The following is an 18,386-nucleotide window of genomic DNA, read 5'->3' on the forward strand; positions in this document are numbered from 1 at the left end:
TTCGCCGCCATATTTGTACCGCCGTCACATGCAACCTGTTGTTTTCGCTGCGTCCTCGTGTCGTCGCTGAGATCGCCTGCCGGATATACACTTTGGCGAACCGTGTGCGCGTAAACGTCGAACGCGGGAGTTCACTTAACCTAACATCAGCCCCGGGGAGAACCGTCAACGTGGCCGTCTACCATCAGGATGAACGGGTGAGTTTGTGCACATGGGAATTATCGACGAATTGTACGCCACTGTGTGCGTGCATACATACCGTCACGTTAACTGGCAAAGGGGGGGGGGCCTATCTGGCCACTTATCGAGACAGCTATCGTTTTTAGGAAATTTTAAGTATCTTTGGTAACGAGCGCGAGTCAGGTAGGAATATCCCTTATTTGGTTGTAACATGTAGTTTATTTAGTTTACTATGTGTTACATAATATATGGTTTATTTGTATTTATAATATTAGATTTCTTTGTATATTTAGCGAATTAATGAGTTACTAGCTATCCTTGTTTTTAGTATTTAGTATTTTACGTCAAATATAATTTCTTCGTCAAACTTGTTACTACAGTGTGTGTGTTGAAAAGTTCGAAATTGTAGATTGGTTTATAAACTCGTTTTTTACGCGTTTACATCAAAAGTAGGATAATCAACCGACTCGTATATTGGAAAATTGTCTACTACCGATGTTGGCACTATCGTATGCGTGTATTGATAAGTTACAAATTGTAGGTTATACACGCTACGAATTTACTTCAATTGGTACAATCAACCGATCGCTCTTATGTAATTTACGAAACTCAGTTGCAGTAGTTTCTTTTTATCATTCAGCTTATTGCTCTTGTGTAATTTGACAAACCATTCTGTACTTATTTTATCATCAAACTGGTGCTTTTACGCGAGAGCATTAATCACTAGCGAAATATAAGACTGCTGCAAATCGTATACAAAAAGAGGACAAGAATTTTTAAATGTATAACTAGTGACTCGTCGAACTTTGCTAGTAATATTTAGTTGTGTACAAGAGAGTTCGAAGAACTTGACGGCCAGTTAACGAAGCAAAATTCCGGCCAGTTAGCGTGGCACTGCACTGTGCCTCGTAAATGTGTGCGAGGTGTCGTGCACGGTCGTGGAAGAAAGGGAAAGGAAAGGGTGTAGCTGAGTGGATGAGGAAAGAGAGAGCGAGAGAGAAAGAAAGAATCGATCTGTGCGTCGTGAAGAGAGAGAAGCGAACGATGTTTCGGAATCGCGTAAGCTGGAGTGAGAGAGAAAGAGTACGCGTCACGTGGGCTAGAGAGAGATAAGGATACACGCGTTCTGTTGGAGCAGGCGCTCTTTCAAACTTTGCTTTTTCCTTTTTCCTCCGCCTCTTGCCGACGTTGTACCCTTTTCTCTACGCTTTCGTTTGCTCCCTTTCACATGTACAGGGTGTTGAAAAAGGTGAAATTTATACCGTGTGATCGCAAAGACACGAAGACTATGAATTTCACGTACGTTAATGTCGTTTGAGGCTTATTTTTCAAGTTGAACTTTTTCGTTGTTTCGACGTCTAATGTCATACCATTAAATTTCACACAATTAAATTTGACAAAGTATCAAGCTAAAAATGTTCAAACTTTATTTTCTCAAGAACAGCGTCTTAATTTCGTACGTATAATAACCTTCTGCTGATTATTTACTCCCACCTAACCAGTAATTAACCGTATTTACGTATATATGTGTGAAATAAATTTTCAAATCCGATTTTTCACGTAGAATCGCCTTCTTACCGATAGTGTCAAGATCTCCAAGATACTCTCCGTAAAGATATCGTTCGTCCTTTTTCAACCACTCTGTATAGACGTACACGTGCGCAACCAGACGTTACTCGCGGTTTTTCTGCTTCTGCGTGTCAGTGGCCACGTGATGCTGTTCGTCAAACTGGTGTGTCGCGTCGCGTGGCCGACTGTGTTTCTCTCTCTCTCTCTCTCTCTTTCTCCCCCCCTCCCCCCTCTCTCTCTCAAATAATGCACGCACACATGTGTAATATGCTCTCGAGACGCTTTTCGATGATCATTATTTTGTCATCGCGCCCGCTGGCTTCTCCTTTCTTCTCGCTCTAGCGCATACCCAACGAGTCGATTAATTCTGGGTAACATATGCGACGCTTTCGGGAAATCTTAACGTTTCGGACGTGTGTTCTCTTGTGCAGGCTAGTTTGGGGATGAATATATTTTAAGAGGTAATGATTCTATGAAATAATGGTGTTCCTAAAGAACAATGGAATTTGGAAAGAATCGAGTGAAACACGAAAGTGGTGTTATTATTCTGTTTGACGATTGACGATACCAAGTTAATTTTAGTTATTTCCTGATACGCGTTCATTTTTCGAATTCTTTCTTGCCATCGAAACCTTTTAATGGTATCTTTTATTTTGTCAAGCTTCGTATGACTTCTCCTTTTCTTTTTTATTATTATTGTTATTATTCCATAAAATCATTGCTATAACTGGCTGAAATAATATTTCTCTTTGAATATCCTGTACAAGAGTCTTATCGATTTTCATATACTCTATCTGGAATTGGATTAATAAAATGTGTAATGTTTTTGTGCATATCGTATTTTAGTGAGTATTAGTAGTTTCGTACATAGTAAGTAGCCATTTAGTATAGCGTTATATATAATTGTTATACGGTGAACTTGCGAATTCAAGCAATTGTTAAATCTATGGTAAAGTAGGATATTTATCTTCGACAAACTATATTCTATTATGTTTATGAAATATAAAGTTTATAAAGTGACGTTGGATGTTACGTAAGTGTGCTTTATATTTTCGTAATATATTGTAAGCAATTGGTGAGCTATGGGTTTGTAGGAAATATCGAGAACAATTAACACGATTAACTATTTTTCCACTTTGTTGCCAGCTGAAGAGCAATTGAGAGGGTTTTAACAGAAGCTTTGCTAATCCTATCTCTGGTGCGTTTTACCGCTAAATACTGACGATTTACCAATTACACTTACGAGGCTGTACTTATAATTCCATTCGGGCATTCTCTATGCAGACCTGTATAGGTTAATACTCTTAACTGTATCTTCTTATCAACTGTGGTTTTCTTTAAACACACGTATCTTTATACGAATGAACGATTTTTCAATCGGAATTTCTTCTTCTATGAATTTTCCAGCGAAAAGTTTGCCGATTCGAACTCCTCTCTTTTGAAATCTTCCAATGAAAAATTTATCGTTATAAAAATCGTTCGAGATACATTTTTTTGTTATTTCCTCGTATACGTAGGCGCGATCGCGTACGTGGCAATATGGTACAGTTTTGCCGTGGTTCGAGCGATTGACGGGAAGTTGAAATATTCAGGAGCCGTCGCGTTTCATGCGGGGTTAACTTTCCGGTCGGTATTTCGACGCACGCGGTAACTGCTCCGACGTTTCGACCCGAACAGGTGTGCTTTATCAACCCACGGTCACGTCAGAGCTGCGAATTCGATAACTCTCGCACCGACCTATCGTTGGTGGATAATTTTTTTTTCTACGTATACCACTTATTTTTACCATTGCGAAGATAGAGCTCGAGGCACGAAAAACTAAAAACTCTACCCAAACAAGGGACAACTCGACGACTTACGCGACTCGAGACGAGATCGATCAACCGTTGAAACGATTGAAAAATGAACACGCGGACCAGTTAAATGTTAAAGCAGAAACAAATTTGGATGCTAATGTAGCGTTAGAATTTTGGTAGAATTTTGACTACCGGCACTTTCCGTACGATTACGTGCCGGTATCGATAAAAGCGTAAGGAGATGTTCGAAACAGATATAAATATTTCGATTGTTACATTAGATGGGAAAATATCACGGAAACGAAATTGTTAATATACACAGCGAATATAGATGGTGAAACGTGACTTGCCCTATACGGGAGGATATCGTACAAATAAATCTATATAGAGTCGTCGATGAGATATAGAGAGTAATATATTTCCTTTGCCCCTATGCCATCAACCTAATCATCTTTCCAGCTTCGCGTAGTACATAAATATCTACATCGTTCGATAATTCTATCCGAAGATGTCTATATTCGTTGAGGAGGCGATCGTCCAGGGACGAAATTAGGTTTCGCCACTTCATCGGTCCGCGAGATATGCAATAAGACGAGCGGAACGTCGTCTGCTAGTGGAGCAGTGCCAGCCAAAGATTTATCGGTGGGCTGCATGCGCCTACTTAATAAGACGTCTTGATCGCGCGTACGCGACTCCGCTACGCCAATAGATCTCGTCCTGACACCCAGTGATTCCGATCCTTGCCGCCACGCGATAGTAGGACAATTAGGTGGCATCGTTCGCGACACGTTTGTAACACCGGCTTAAGGGAGACCGACAGCCACCGGTGCATTCTGGTAGAATTAAACGGATCGTTCTTGAGGAGACCTGTTTTGACGGATATCGGACGATCCTCGCGCGGAACGTCCGTTTCGCCGGCCTTGAAATTACGGGAGGAGATAAACGACGTTTTGAGATTTTGGGAATTTTTGGCGCTACTCGGTTCTTGGCCTATTCGGAGTAACGCGATTAGTCCAGATGTAGCGTTTCATCGGTTTGGAAACGGAGTTCAATTTCAAAGTTCGATAAGTCAACGTCGAAATTATCATTTTACTCGATTGCGAGTTTAAATAGGGGAAAAGCGCGCAATTTTACCGACACGATTTCTTTCGTAGATAAGAAATGATAAATCTAGCATCTCGCGTATTTTAAGTTAAGTGTATCTCATAGGGCTTTCTTTTACGCGTTTTCGATATTTACATTTATTACTTTTATTCAAATTTCGCTTGTGTTCGCCAGTGTTTGTGTAAGTATATATACTTACCAACAGGCAATTTTTCATATGTTATCGTTGAAATACGTAAAAAGAGAAAAAGGCGTAAAGTCTGACAGGAGATTAGGTGAAACGAGGCGATTATTAGGATCAATACGGATATAAGTTGATAAAACGATGGTTCTGGGGTAGGTTTCGAATATCAAGTTCCGCGATACCGCGAGTTACAGGTATACAATACGAAAACGATACCGTGTATCACGGTAACTTGAGTATACCAACTGTAGGTTTCGCGAATCTGTTAAGGTTTCTCCGCTAATGCGGTCCAACGTTGATTCGCACTGACGTCGATCGTTACCGAAAAGCCGGAATAAGTTCTAAAATGTGCAAACGGTACCTGGTAATTTAGATTCTCGACGTGTACTGTACGTAGGTCTTCGTTATCCTTAAAAGCTGAGAAATTAATTCAACTGAAATTTCGCGATCGAAACGTTAGGTTTCCATTATCGAGCGTACTACACAGCTTGGAAAATATAGAAAATTTACCGCGATATTGTATAGAATCTGAAAGAGATGTCGTTCGCGAGAGAGAATAAGAAAACTCTATTCGTGCGTAAAATTACCCTGCTAAATTAGCGTGCGCTGTTGCGAAAAATAGGCTTTGGCCATTTTATGGGGAACCGTTACGAGTGTCCCTACCAAGTTTCGCGATCGCCCAGATTTAGTTGGCAATGGTCCCTCTGTACCAGACGAAAATAGCGAACGATTAATAACATGGAAAATAGATATAACAAAATTGTCAACCTTTCGATCAAGCGATGCACCAACGAGTCGAATGTCTTGCTTCTACGTCGGAACTGCGCGGCAAATCGGTCGACGCACGATAATACCAACACCGATAGGCTGAATTTCTTGCTTCTACGTCGGAATTCCGTGTCAGGCAACTGGACGCTTGATTTTTGATTACTCCGTGGCAAACAGAAAGGCCAATCGCTGACAGTGTCAGAGGGAGAGAGAGAAAAGGGGGACGTTCATCCACGGGATGAATGCTTGGTAATTGCTACTAGAGGGACATGGTGCCTCCGTGCCAGGGAATCCTCGCGTCTCTTTCGTTCCACCGTCTGCCTCTATCTGGCAAATTGGCCTCGAAGCTCCGGATGGGTGCATTACCAATGCATCGCTGCGCATCCGTCGATTGAACTTTTTGACGCAGCCTCGAAACAGCCCACGTTCCCTCCCCATCGTTCGGCGTTTATATCGATGAATACGATGCCGCGTGTGCCAACCTGTAGCGACTCGTGTCAATCGCGTTCCATCCATCTCCTTCTCTCTCTCTATTATTTCCCTTTGGAGCGCCGTTTTTTGCCATTTTTGTTCGGCTCGCTCCGCTTTGCTATACGTACCATAGTGGATCGACCGTGGGATATTTTTTACGATGGGTCGAGAGCGTTTCTTTTATTCCGTTCGAACGTTTCCACGGAGGAACCGGCTAGTTGGACGGTTGAGGTAGTGGCAGCGGGATAAAGGGGTGGGAAAAAGCTTCGATAGGTTTAAGCGCACCAAGGTGACGATACGGCAAACGGACAGCGACAATGCAGCAAAATATGTGGTTTGCTACGACTCCATTGGGAACGAGTTGCTCGTAGTTGGATAATAAGACGATAGGATTTTGGGACAGAGTTCTAGTTCGTGGCTTGGCTAACGCGACTCGAAGCGTGTTGTAACATCGTTGTTTACCATTGTCGATGTTGCTCTTCCTACCCTTGCTATCGATATATCAGCCGACGCGTGAAAAAAACGTTCTGTCCAAATTGCTTCTCCATTTCATTAGAAACTATAAAAGCTAGATAAATGTAAAAGCAGTCGGATCGCAATGTTGTGGAAATCGTGAAAGAAAGTTTGCGAGTGCTGTGTCAGCCTATGAAAGAAAGACGTTGGCTATGGAATCCGTTGTAAAAGCAACAACGACGACTACCTGCCAGAACGTGTCGTGATAATTTATCGATCGACAGCGAGCAATTTGCAGACGCAACGCGGTGTTCCAATTCGCGACGCGACAATGGTTCCGTTATCGCGCTGGAAGACACTGGTATCGCGTCACGGGGGAGAATCGGATCGCGCGCGAATCTAATGGTTGCGGAGGATCGGCCCCTTTGAGACGGTCACGCGCGATCGATGCCACGTCCATTCAAACGCAATATCGAGAACAGCGAGATAGACGCCGCATTCAGCCCCATTGCCGTTGCATTTATCAACGCCGCCAACGTCATTACGCCACGCATATTTATCGTGCCTGGCGCAATCGAATTACGATCACCGTACAAAATCGTTGTTCCATTAATTATTCTTTCAAAAATTGTTGCCCTACTAATTGTTACACCTAGAAATTGTTACTTCGTTAATTGTTATCGCTTCAACGATCGTTGCCTGACTAGCTATCGCTGCGAAAATCGTTGCTTCGTTGCCAATCGATTTTTCCAAATGATTCTCTTCGGTTTTTACTTTGTCCAAAAGACAAACGTTCCACGCTGGAACGGTTTACACGATGTCCAGTGGACTCGATACGTCCGAACGTCGATTAATCGCCATCATCGTTCGCCACACTCCATTAACACAGAAGAATAAACGTACCAGCAAGCGGTAACATACTATTGATTCGAGATTTCCACGGTGCGTGGATTTTTGTCGGAATAAAATGGTCGCGGTGAATGCTTTTCGATCGCATCCGTCGGACCGTAATCGAATCATCTCGATGATTCCGGCTCGAAGTTACGGGCGCCATCTGTAACGCTCGAACCGACGAGATTGGAAAATTATTGGCCAACTATTCGAACGCATATGACGCGCGCTTTATGAAACGTTCGTGGGTCATCTCGTTTCAATGAAACCACGTTCTATCTCTTTTCTTCTTTTCTCCTTTTTTCTTTTTTCTATGTAAACGCGACGACTTGCGATCGTTGTCACGCGCGTGAGTCTTTTTCGTTTCGACCAAACGCTTTTCAAAGGTTGCTTTCGTTACGATTGGCAATTTTGATCGACATTTGTTTTTTAGATATATCTGCCTTTTCTGGCTAGTCGGTCAACGAATTTGTCGGAGATATTTTTGGAATGGTCTGCGAGCGTAGGTTCGATGGAGTTCGTGGAACTATTAGCAGGACAGATTAGCGATTAGCGGAATTTTTTAGCGGGTCGAGGTTTTCGAAAACGCTTGCGAAGTTGTCTCGAGGTAGCGTGGCATGAATTTCAAAGTTGAAAAGCGAATGTAATTTCTGACGAATGTCCGCACGATATTTAACGTTCAGCCGCGATAATTTCTGCTTGCGTTAAATAGATAATTAAAGAAGATTTATTAAATTCCGAATTTTTTCAGAAAAATACGACTCCATTATTTCACGTTTACGCAGACGTTGTTTAACTAGAAATAATAGGGGGAGCAAAGAAACTAGTGGTTCTTCTTTGAACGTACTAACTTTAATATGCAAATATTACGGAGGGAAACGCTGCTATGTTTTTCTTGATGAATTTATTCATTGCACGGAATCTGCGCGTGTTTGCTCAGAAAATAATTGCGAGATAATTCTTTGGTTCCGGGGATTAAGCGTGCAAGCCCCTAACAACCTTTTTCGTGTTTAATTTCAATTTGAAAAAGTCTTTGCCTCTACCGTTGTTTCTCTTACGAAACCGCGCGTTTTGTCTCTTTAGACGTGCATCTCGTTTGCAAATTAATTGTCAAAAACAACGTATATTTCCTCTTAACGTTTCGATAAACGTTGAACGTTGAATTTTAGAGTATACGTTGCAGTTATTATTGGAATTTCGACGCGAATTCACATTCGATGTGTAATTTTAAATTTATTAGAACGCCACGACGTAAATTTCAAATGAGAAATATTTATCTCGATTCTACTACTATTTTACTATTTCGCAAGATGATCCAATTCTTAATACACGTCGAATAATTAGAATATCAAACGGAATGTCATAATTTCGTCTGCTTTTTCTCAAACAAAATGAAATTTTGCCGCAGCTCAAAGGATTCGTAATTTCGCGTTACAATTGAAGACTGGAATGAAAGAGAGCGCGATATAATATTGAATGTACCATTAATAATTGAAGCCTAGAAAGTCATTCGCGTTCTGTGAGCTCGAAGCTGCGAGTTTCGTTTTAATGAGATACCCTCGGTGCAAAGCATCAGCAATATTTGCAAAGACACTTGGCTCGCGCTTAAAGAGAAAGGGAAAGATTTGACAAAGAGAATTCTCGTTTTGTTCGGCTTAATGCACGTTCAGTTACCTTTAGACTAATTAGTCAGCTGTATCGTAATTCTGTAATAGAGTTTCTGCGAACTAAGGACGGGGGAGCGTCGCGAGGAATTTAATGCGAGGGCGAAGACGAAGCAAATTGTCCGTTGTAAGTCGAGCAAAATCGTAAACGTAATTATCGTTAGCTAAAAATGTATCGAGCGACGAAGCGTTAGGACGTGTGTATGGTAATTTTGTAGTTCTGTCGTAACTAGATAGATAGATAGATATTTTCAAAATATCGGATAATTCTGACGGCTACCGAAAAATGAAATATCGATACGGCCGGGGTCTGCAAGAAAAAGAAAGAGAAAAAAAACGAAGAGAAAAGAAAAAAAGAAAAAAGAAGAAGGAAAAGGAAGAAAGAAAAGTTTAACACGCGCGAGGGAAGAAATGTTTTTATATCGGCTGAGATCGACCCAGTTATCGCCTATTCACGGTTCATCGTACAATGTTTCACGAATGTCTCGACGCTAATAGATGGTGGCACGGTGCCATCGTCAACGGTTCGCGAAAAGATGCTACAAATCTCGGTGCATCGACAGTGACTTATGATTCGAGCGTGAATTGGCTGGTACGCTGTTTTGACTACTATTACGACTGCGATTCGTACGCGTGGAGGGCCTTAATGCCGGTTAATATATCATCCGTCTTGGAGAAAGCAAACAGAGATCTTTAAGTTCATGTTGACTAGTTTTTGAGGACATGAATCGAATCTTCGCGTAAGAAGTCTCGCGATTTTGGAGGAGAAGCGTCGGTGAGCGATATATTCTGTGATAGGTTTGAAGCTTTAGGAGAATTTCGATAGTACTTTTCAGGATTTAGCGTCGTATCGCATCGACGAACGAAAAAATCTCGATAGATCTCTATATTCCTCTTTCCGTATTAACCGCCTTATTTTTCGTTTTGCGTAAACCCCGTTTCAACAGAGGAATCGTTTCATTACACAGAACGTTTCTTTTTTTTTTCTTCTTTTTTCCAGAGTCGATCGAACGCGACGATTCGATTCTTTTGTAGCGTGAGCCAGATCAAACTTCATGCATCGTTAGGGCGATTGTATAGAATTTCCCGGTGGAATGTGTGTAGTACTGTGTACTACGGCCCGCATATGCAGTGCCCACGGCCCATATCGTTCTGTTATCAACGCGTTCTAACGTACGCCGCGTGTAATTTTGCTCTAGAAACGCCGCCCTTATCGTCGTTTTATTTTTACGCGCCTCTATCTGCGAACGCGTTTCAGGAAATGCGTTCCGATATCGTTGCTTTATCGTTTTCTATATGCGACATTACGTATGAATCACAAAGGAGGAACATAATAAGTCACGTTCTTCGTGCTTTGCAGAGAAAAGCAGTTTTGAAATTCAATTATCGCCAATCAATTTTCTAGTACCATTTTCCTTCGTTTGTTCGATGTTGGTATTAAACGCGAGTATGTGTAACTTGTTGACAAAAATTAAGAAACATGATTTGAGATACATCGATTGGAATTAAAAATCTCACAAAGAGGTAACGCGACGGTGTGCGGCGATTGTTTCTCGCGTAACGTTGCTGTTCTGCTGATACAAAGGAAAGAGAATCTTTCGAATTCGACGCACTTTACGATTATTCGCTAATAGAAATGCAGCTTAATAGGAATCTGGATACTTGGGAACGGTATGTAAGTATCGAAGGGATTACTTACTTAGTCCTGGTTGACGCCACGATGCCAAATTCAAATACGAGCGAGATAACGCTGCAGCATATACATATTGGTTTTCTGCACCTGCGTTGAAGCCAGTATTCCATATTCAAACTCCAGCTGCATTCACGCTAGCACCTGCTTCAAGGGATATCCATATTATATTTAATAATAAAGTTGGTCGTGTGTAGTGGGTCAGTCTTTTGCCACGCGTGTTGTCAGACGCTTCGAAAGCGGCGCTTCTTTTTCCTTCGTCCGTCCATTACCAAGAAGCTCGATCCGCTCTTTATGGAATCCTTATTTTTCGCTAAAAAAGCCGTAAAACTTTGTCGCGTTGATTTTTACGCAATTATTCGGTGAAACGGTGGAATTTCGGCGTAAACGACCAGCTTACTGGTATTTGAGAACCAGCCATAGACCACAATGCGATATCATAATTTTGGTGGACGGCCATTTTAAAGGTAAAAGTGCCTACTTGAAACGAACGAGTGGCGAACGTTGATTGCCGTCGATTTCGAGGATTAATTGCACTCGATCGTGCGTTTAGTGTTTCCGAAGCGTTCAGAGAGGAAAGAATAGCACAGCCGAATTTCCTACTATTAAACGATCGCTCGAGCAACTGTAAAACAACCGCGAAAAATATCCTATATCTCCTTTATGTAACCTAGTAAAAGAATTTGGTTTGTAAAAAAGTAAGGCGAAGGAAGTTTTTCGCTGGAGAATATTGTAGCACGCGCTCTAAGGACTAGAAGCATTCTGTTGCCAGTTGGGCCACTAATTTCGGTTCACTTTGTTTAACATAGCCGAAATTTCGTACGAATATCGCGTTATGTCCACTCGGTAGCCTTACCCCCCGACCGGAAACGCTGCTGGGATTAACGGTTGGGAATAGACAGTTGCACAGCAACGAGGAACACGCACAGGCTTGCGAAGGGATAGCGACCCTCGATATCCCGCTATCCCAGTTCGTTTCATCGCGATCACGCGATCGCTCCTGCATGGAAACCACCGAGTTCTCCCTGGAAAGATTAGCTCTGCGCACTTGCGTTAGATTCTGATGTTTCTGCATTGCGAATCGATGGTAAATTGCGATACTGCGTTATTCTAGTATAACTTTGTTATTACGGTAGATTAATCAGCGAGAGTAAGACCATCTTCGTTTCGATGGGATTTTCGTTAATTCGTAATAATTAGAAATATACGGATAGGCAATAACTAGGTTAATAGCACCAATTGATAGTTTGCAAATATATTGTATGTCGGAATGTCCGTTTTCGTGTCCGGCAGACTGAAAAAAATCAAGTATTATTTCGGATTAATTTATTTAAACTAAGAATCGTCGGTCTTTTAATAAAAATCGACCAGAATGTCCACATGCTCGCGGACGACACAGTCTTTGTCTTATCAAAATCGCGAAATTTTCTCGTCGACGGTTCACCGGCAAGAAATAATCGAGGATCGTGGCGAGGTTCGAGCGTTTCCTCAGTTTGTTCAAGCGTTTCGAAAGCTCGGATTCGATCCCTTAAACGCGGAATCGATCTCGTTAATTTCCATCAACAACGACGAACCGGAGGGTTGTCGTGGTGCTCGACGAAGAAAAGAAATCAGAAGGTTGGCGTTTGGGGTTCGGGGGTTGGAAAATTCAGCGACGCTTTCCCATTAGCCCCGCCTGATGAGAAATCAACCGAAGGAAATCAAAATCGGGGACCAAGGAGACGCTGCATCGAGAGATGCAGCCGATTCCGATCGACTCACGAATTCCGTCGTTTCCTGATTATTTACGATCGTTCTGCGATCTCTATGGGGTGTATCGGTCGAACAAATTAATTTCGTGTCTTTCTTTTTTTCTTTTTAGCTAAATTTGCCGTATTATCCTAAAATCCTACATTACGATTTCATTATTGCCACGACAATTTTTCCGTTTTATCATTTTCCCCCGTGTTACCTTCGTCCCTCGTGTTCAACGATACCTTTTGCCTTGTAATTCCTTTCGTTTTGCGAATTTTTTACTTTTTCGCGAGTCCCCGTTTCTTTCGATAGAGTCTTCCTTCGTTGTACGATACATAATTGTTGGACGATTTCTTGCGTTTTAAGATTCTTTTTCAATTATAATTCGCTGCCACGCGACGCAGATTAGTGATATTACCGGCGATAACGTTGGATAAGGTGGAACGGCGGATGACGCTACCGGAAGTCGTGTTGTACGTGACGTCCAGCTCTCGAGGCGGCCATGGTCCACCATCGAACGTGAATAATGCACCTGAAGTGCGGACGGGTGGCTGGGCGCGCGACTTCACGTCTCGGCGAATGGCAGACGGTGCCTCTGGAATTTTATTAACGACCGCAACGTGCCAGCGGCTCGTGTTTGATGGCTTCCTGGCATCGATGCCGGGTGGCCTGCTAATTAAAACTGACACACGGTGTCCCATGACGCGCTGATCCATGCCTGCTCTTCGCGATGCAACGCGCAACGTCTGTTCTACCTCCTGATCGAAGCCAGACTCTCTGCTCGTTGCTGGTCCAAGGCTACTTCGTGTACCGTGCTTTTCGCTGTTCCAATTAAAATCCGATGGGAAATTGCCGAATTACAAAGCGCTCCTGCGCTTATTACTAATTTAGAAGTAGACGTAATTTAGAAGTGGAACTTTCGAAGTCGAAACCCTACGGTTTCGTAAAAAGCGTTTCGAAAATTTCAAGATCGTGACTAATTTCATCGAAATGTTTGAAATTTAACCTACTGGTCGGTGTTAAAAACATAGATCGTGGTAAAGCGTTTAAAGATAAGCGTTAATTAATACGCGTTCCATATTATGAATTCCAATATCTAATAGGATATGAGAATCGGAGGTACGATTGTCTGGATTAGTCTGGTAGCGTTCCAATTCAGCGATCCGACCCGGCATTGGATCGCAGCTGCAGCCGCGTAAACAACGTTTTCATGCCATTACGGCGGTGTCGTTCCGGCGAGCAGTCCGATCGCGCGACTGCATCGAAACTCTACTTTTTCCATTCGTCGTTTACCCTTACCAGCGAGAACACAAAATTCCAGCGTTACCGGAATCTTCCTCACGGTTCGGTATCACGCGTCTACCTTTGCTTTCGGTTCGGTGCCCGTGTTTTTACGCTTTCTCCTCCCTTTTCGTACTCTAAAATCTAACCTATAACAGTCGCCTCTGGCTGCCTTCTTCGCCGTTCTTCTCCTCCAGACCTTCTACCTCGTCATTTTCCCACTGTTCCTACGCATTCCTTTTCCACTTCGTCGATTGCTCTCGCCATTCTCTTCGTTCCTTGTTATAAACCGCTGAGCCATTCCCGTTCGTACTCGCCTGGCCTCGATTTTTCCTTCGCACCGAGCCTTGTACAGACCCGAGTGTCTTCGCCGCTCCCCTTCATAAAGGGGAGCCATCTTCCATAAAACCAATCTTTGCCCGTACCTTTACTTTCATTTGCCTTTTTCTCTTCGGTGCCGTGCCGGCTCTACCATATTTTATATTTAGAGGGTGTTTGCGATCGATTGTAAATAAATAATTCCGTAATTCAATAATTCCATGGCAGCAAAGCCCACCCTCTTCCGTCAAGATGAAATCCAACATCCGCGTATCGATCCACTTCACCCTCGACACCGGGTGAATCCCGAAAATCGCTCGACTCGCAGCTGGCAGCGTCGATATCTGGATCCCAAAGGCACACACAATGGGCCACTCGAAGGCGACGCGCGAATGACAAATCCGTGGATTCGCGGCTGATTCTTGCCTCGGCCCACCAAGAATCGGCCAACAGTCGGGGCGGTGGTTGAATTCAGGGGGTCGTGTTTGCACGAAATACGCCCGTAGTATTGAGTTTTCGCTCTTTGCCTCGTTTTTTCCAAATCCCGAGCCCAGAGGAATTTCTTGGCAACCGGCTCCACCTCGCCGTTTATTTCCGCGTCTGCTTCTTTTCCACATTTTCTCTTTCTTCTCTCTGTCGGCCGTTGGACTGTCTGGCGGCTCGACGAAACGCGACGAAACGAACAAACAACTCGCGTTTTCGTGTAAACGTATTTCAGCAGTATCGACGATCGAAGTTGTTGGAATTACCGCAAGCGCGGGGTGGTAGGCCACTTTTACGAATACATTAGGCGTCTTTGTACCGCGCTGCCACGATCGTATCATCGCAAGATATCCGCTACGAGGTTTCGTCCAATTTTCTGACCAATTTATTCGAAAATTTCGACAATGCCGATGTAAATGGAAAGATCGTGGATATTAACGTACGACGTTGAATTCGTTACTTCTTCGTGAGATATTTTCGCGTATTATTTTTCAACATCTTTATCGCGTATTCCGCATCGTTATATCGCATAGGCAAATAATTCTAATTAATTACGATCGTTTTGCGATAATGTAGATCAATTACCAGGTTTTGTACGAGACATTTTACGCGTCTATGATATTTCAACGATATTCGCTCGTTTCTTCCTATAATTAATGATTTTTGCGCCATGGAGCCATGATTATTTGCGGTATACGGCGAAACGCATCCGACTTTGATGATTTCGCGAAATAATTAATACGACGAATAATTGCGAGATCATTATACGCTCGAAGCTTAATTAAACCTTTTAAATTCTCAGAATTTCTCAGTTAAATTTGATTTCCATTAATTTCTATCCGTGGATTTAAAATTGGAATGCAAGTAATTGGTCACGTAGGAAGCAGCGGGGAATGGTTCAAGCGAAAAAAAAGGTGCGTAGCTTCGTTTCCGGTCGTGGACAGGGAAGAGCGACGAACTCGTCCGTGTAACGCAGTGTAAAACAAGCCAATTACACGCTGCACACTCTCCCTTCGCTGTGTCCGACCGAATTAAACGCTGCAGAAGAGGCGACTATGCAAACGAGACCGTCTACGAGACTAATATCGGCCTTGTCGTCGCGCCTCCAAAGAAAATTCAACGATTTTTGGAGCCAGTCGATCTACGAAGCAGCCACTGGACCATGCGACTCAGCCTCGTTCCCCGAATAAGCGATTAAAATGCTAATCTCTCTTGTTCCGCGTCTCGCGCGCCTCCTTATGACTCTATTTCGCTCTTTCTCCTTTTTTGAGTTGCTAGTGCGTGGCGGATAGAATAACGTGAGATCATCGAGGGCTGACGACGATATACAGCGACTACGAAAAACACTAGCGCGTGATCTCGTTTGGCGGATGTCTGTTTTTCAGTCGGTCGACGGTTTTCAGAATGGTTTAGATAATTAATAAATTCCAGTCGTAGAATTATTCGGCCGGTATTTTGGAAAATCGAAGGATATCGATGGAATTATCTCAGAAGGTAGTTCGATATCGATGGAAAAATATCGGTCGTAGGATCGTTTTAAACGGTATTTTTTAAGTTCACAGAAAGATCGTTTCATCGAATAAATATTTCGTTTCTCACGCAAGCGTGCCGAACGAGCCACGCGAACGAACGTTGCACCAAAGTTGTAGCGACCATCGTTAACGCGGTTTGCGTTACGGCTGTGTTGTTTAGTTTAGACTAGTTTAGAGTCTCTGGGCGTAGAAGGAGGGTCATTTCGTTACTCGGCTCACGCGGTCGTACCACGAATTAAGCAGTCCGAAGGGTCACGACTGGCGTCGATCGTCGCGACTCGCAGGAAATTTCTCACGGTAATCGAAGAGGTCGTTTTCCACGGGTTCCCGCGACTCCGCGGAATTTCCGCGAAGGAATCGTCAAGTTGTTTTTAGGGAAGCGGGTCGATCGACGGCCTCGAAGAAGGCAGTTTTACTTTTTCGAGTCGGACAGAATCGAGAAAACGTCTGGTTCGAAAGACGCGATATATCTGTCAGATAAAATATCGCGATATTTTAAGAGCCATCGATCTCAATTGCATCGGGTTGATGGCGAAGCAACGGGAGCTTTTCCAACTCGGTTTTCCAAAGAACCCGGTTCGTATGGGACGTAGCAGCACCAAAAACAGAGAGAAAAAAAACAGGGAAGGAAAGCGCTGCTGGCGGTGCTGTTTTTTAATTCCCTCAGCGGAGAGGATGGATATTTACATTACAAATTAGGTGTTACTTGGGTCTCTTCCGCTGGACTCGTCAAAATGGCCGCCATGCTGATCACAGCCGGATTACACGGCCATGGCTAGAAGCACGGGCATTTCTAAAGACATTTTCCACCCCCTGCCCCTCTTTCTTTCTCTCGATTACTCTCATCTCCGTGGATTATCGCAATCTCGATGTTCTTTCCTCGAAAGTTCCTTTTCATTCGGATTTCAGGATTTCGAAGTAAACGAGCTTTCATATCCTGTCGGTTTGCTTCCCACTTTCCACTTCCCACTTCGCACGACGGTTCCGTTTTACGAAAGCTTCTTCAGATTCTCCGTCGTCGATTTCGTTCGTTAAAAAAAAATTCCTTTGCAGCTTCCGAACGTTTAAGGGAAATTGAACGAAACCTTCTATCCTGATGTTGGAAGATGTGGTCGTTAGGCTGCGGACTTTTATACGCTTGTGGGAAAACAGTGCGTAAAAGTATAAAATAATGGCGAGAGTATCGTATTCGTTATATCCAGCGGGCGAAACGAGTTTTTCTCCAGTTTTCGTTCGTTTAATTATGCTTGTAAAATGCTTGTAAAATGCTTGTAAAATTTCCGTAAATATACGCAGCTGTTGCTATTATTTCTTCCGTTCTTGAAAATTCAGGTTTTTCCAATCTATATTATCGCTATCGATCGCCACAGTATGCACTTGTGCAGTGTTCACAATTAGCAGATATAGACCGTTAATAATAATGATCAAATACGTTAGATACACAGCCGTGTTAATTCTCATTACGCTACGTTATCGAACATTTTCATTTCGAAATAATGGAATATTAATTAACGTCGTCAAATATAAACGAAAACTTCGAAATATCTTATAACGATAACGGTAATTTCGCACGATTTCTCATAAAATCGTACGCGAAGGGTCGAGTTCTTTTTTTCACGATGGCAATCGGAGGGCACGAGCGATAAATCAAATTACAAAATTTTGCTGCAAATTAAACATCTCTTTCCGAAACGTTCGAATCTTCAAATAAAATTTCAGCGACCTTACGCTTCGATTTTACATTTCAAATTTTGCCATTTCTGCGCGTCTCGTCGCAGTATCCGATATTTTCACGTTTCAAGCGTCCGAACGAGAAGCATTGGTATCGCAATTTTTCCAATTTTTAAATATCGTTGCTATTCGGTACACCATCGAATGACTTGGAAAATGTGTGTACGCGAGAAAAGTCGATTCTGCATCGGATTTTCAGTCGCCGTTTCTTTAAAAGGGCAAAGGGAAAAACAAACTACGTAACGGCGGAACATCGCCCCGAGTGTTTTAAATTTCACCGATTAACGGGTTTCCACGCGAGCAGACAGAAGCGTCGTTCTTCGTCCGAATACGTTGTAGAACGGTGCAGCGGTAAATACCGTATATATTAAAATACATTATACCTGGCATAATAAAATAAAATGCACGTATGATCGAACGGAAAAAAAGGAAAAACGAATACCGGAATAATTAGAGTTAAAGGCAACCGATGCGTGTGATCGTGCTTACCGAAACATTCCACGATGAAATTCCCCCCCCCCCCCCAAAAAAGGAAAA

General features: G+C 42.9%; 1 protein-coding gene across 7 annotated transcripts in view; it reads left to right on the plus strand.

Moving 5' to 3' along the window:
- The window catches only part of LOC100745429 (polypyrimidine tract-binding protein 2), a 423,740-nt gene that overhangs the window by 929 nt on the left and 404,425 nt on the right, over positions 1 to 18,386 (plus strand). For 3 of the 7 annotated variants that reach the window (XM_012389123.3, XM_033322438.1, XM_012389125.3), the window contains exon 1: positions 80 to 197. Coding sequence is in view for 1 of the 7 variants with exons in the window: in XM_024369659.2 (XP_024225427.1) it covers positions 190 to 197 (8 nt within the window). In the remaining 6 variants the exon portion in view is untranslated. Of the gene's footprint in view, positions 198 to 18,386 lie in introns of all 7 variants that reach the window. The other 4 variants (XM_033322433.1, XM_024369659.2, XM_033322434.1 and 1 more) reach the window with 4 other exon arrangements.

This window comes from Bombus impatiens, unplaced genomic scaffold (genome assembly GCF_000188095.3).
Source record: "Bombus impatiens unplaced genomic scaffold, BIMP_2.2 scf_0637, whole genome shotgun sequence".
NCBI lineage: Eukaryota > Metazoa > Arthropoda > Insecta > Hymenoptera > Apidae > Bombus > Bombus impatiens.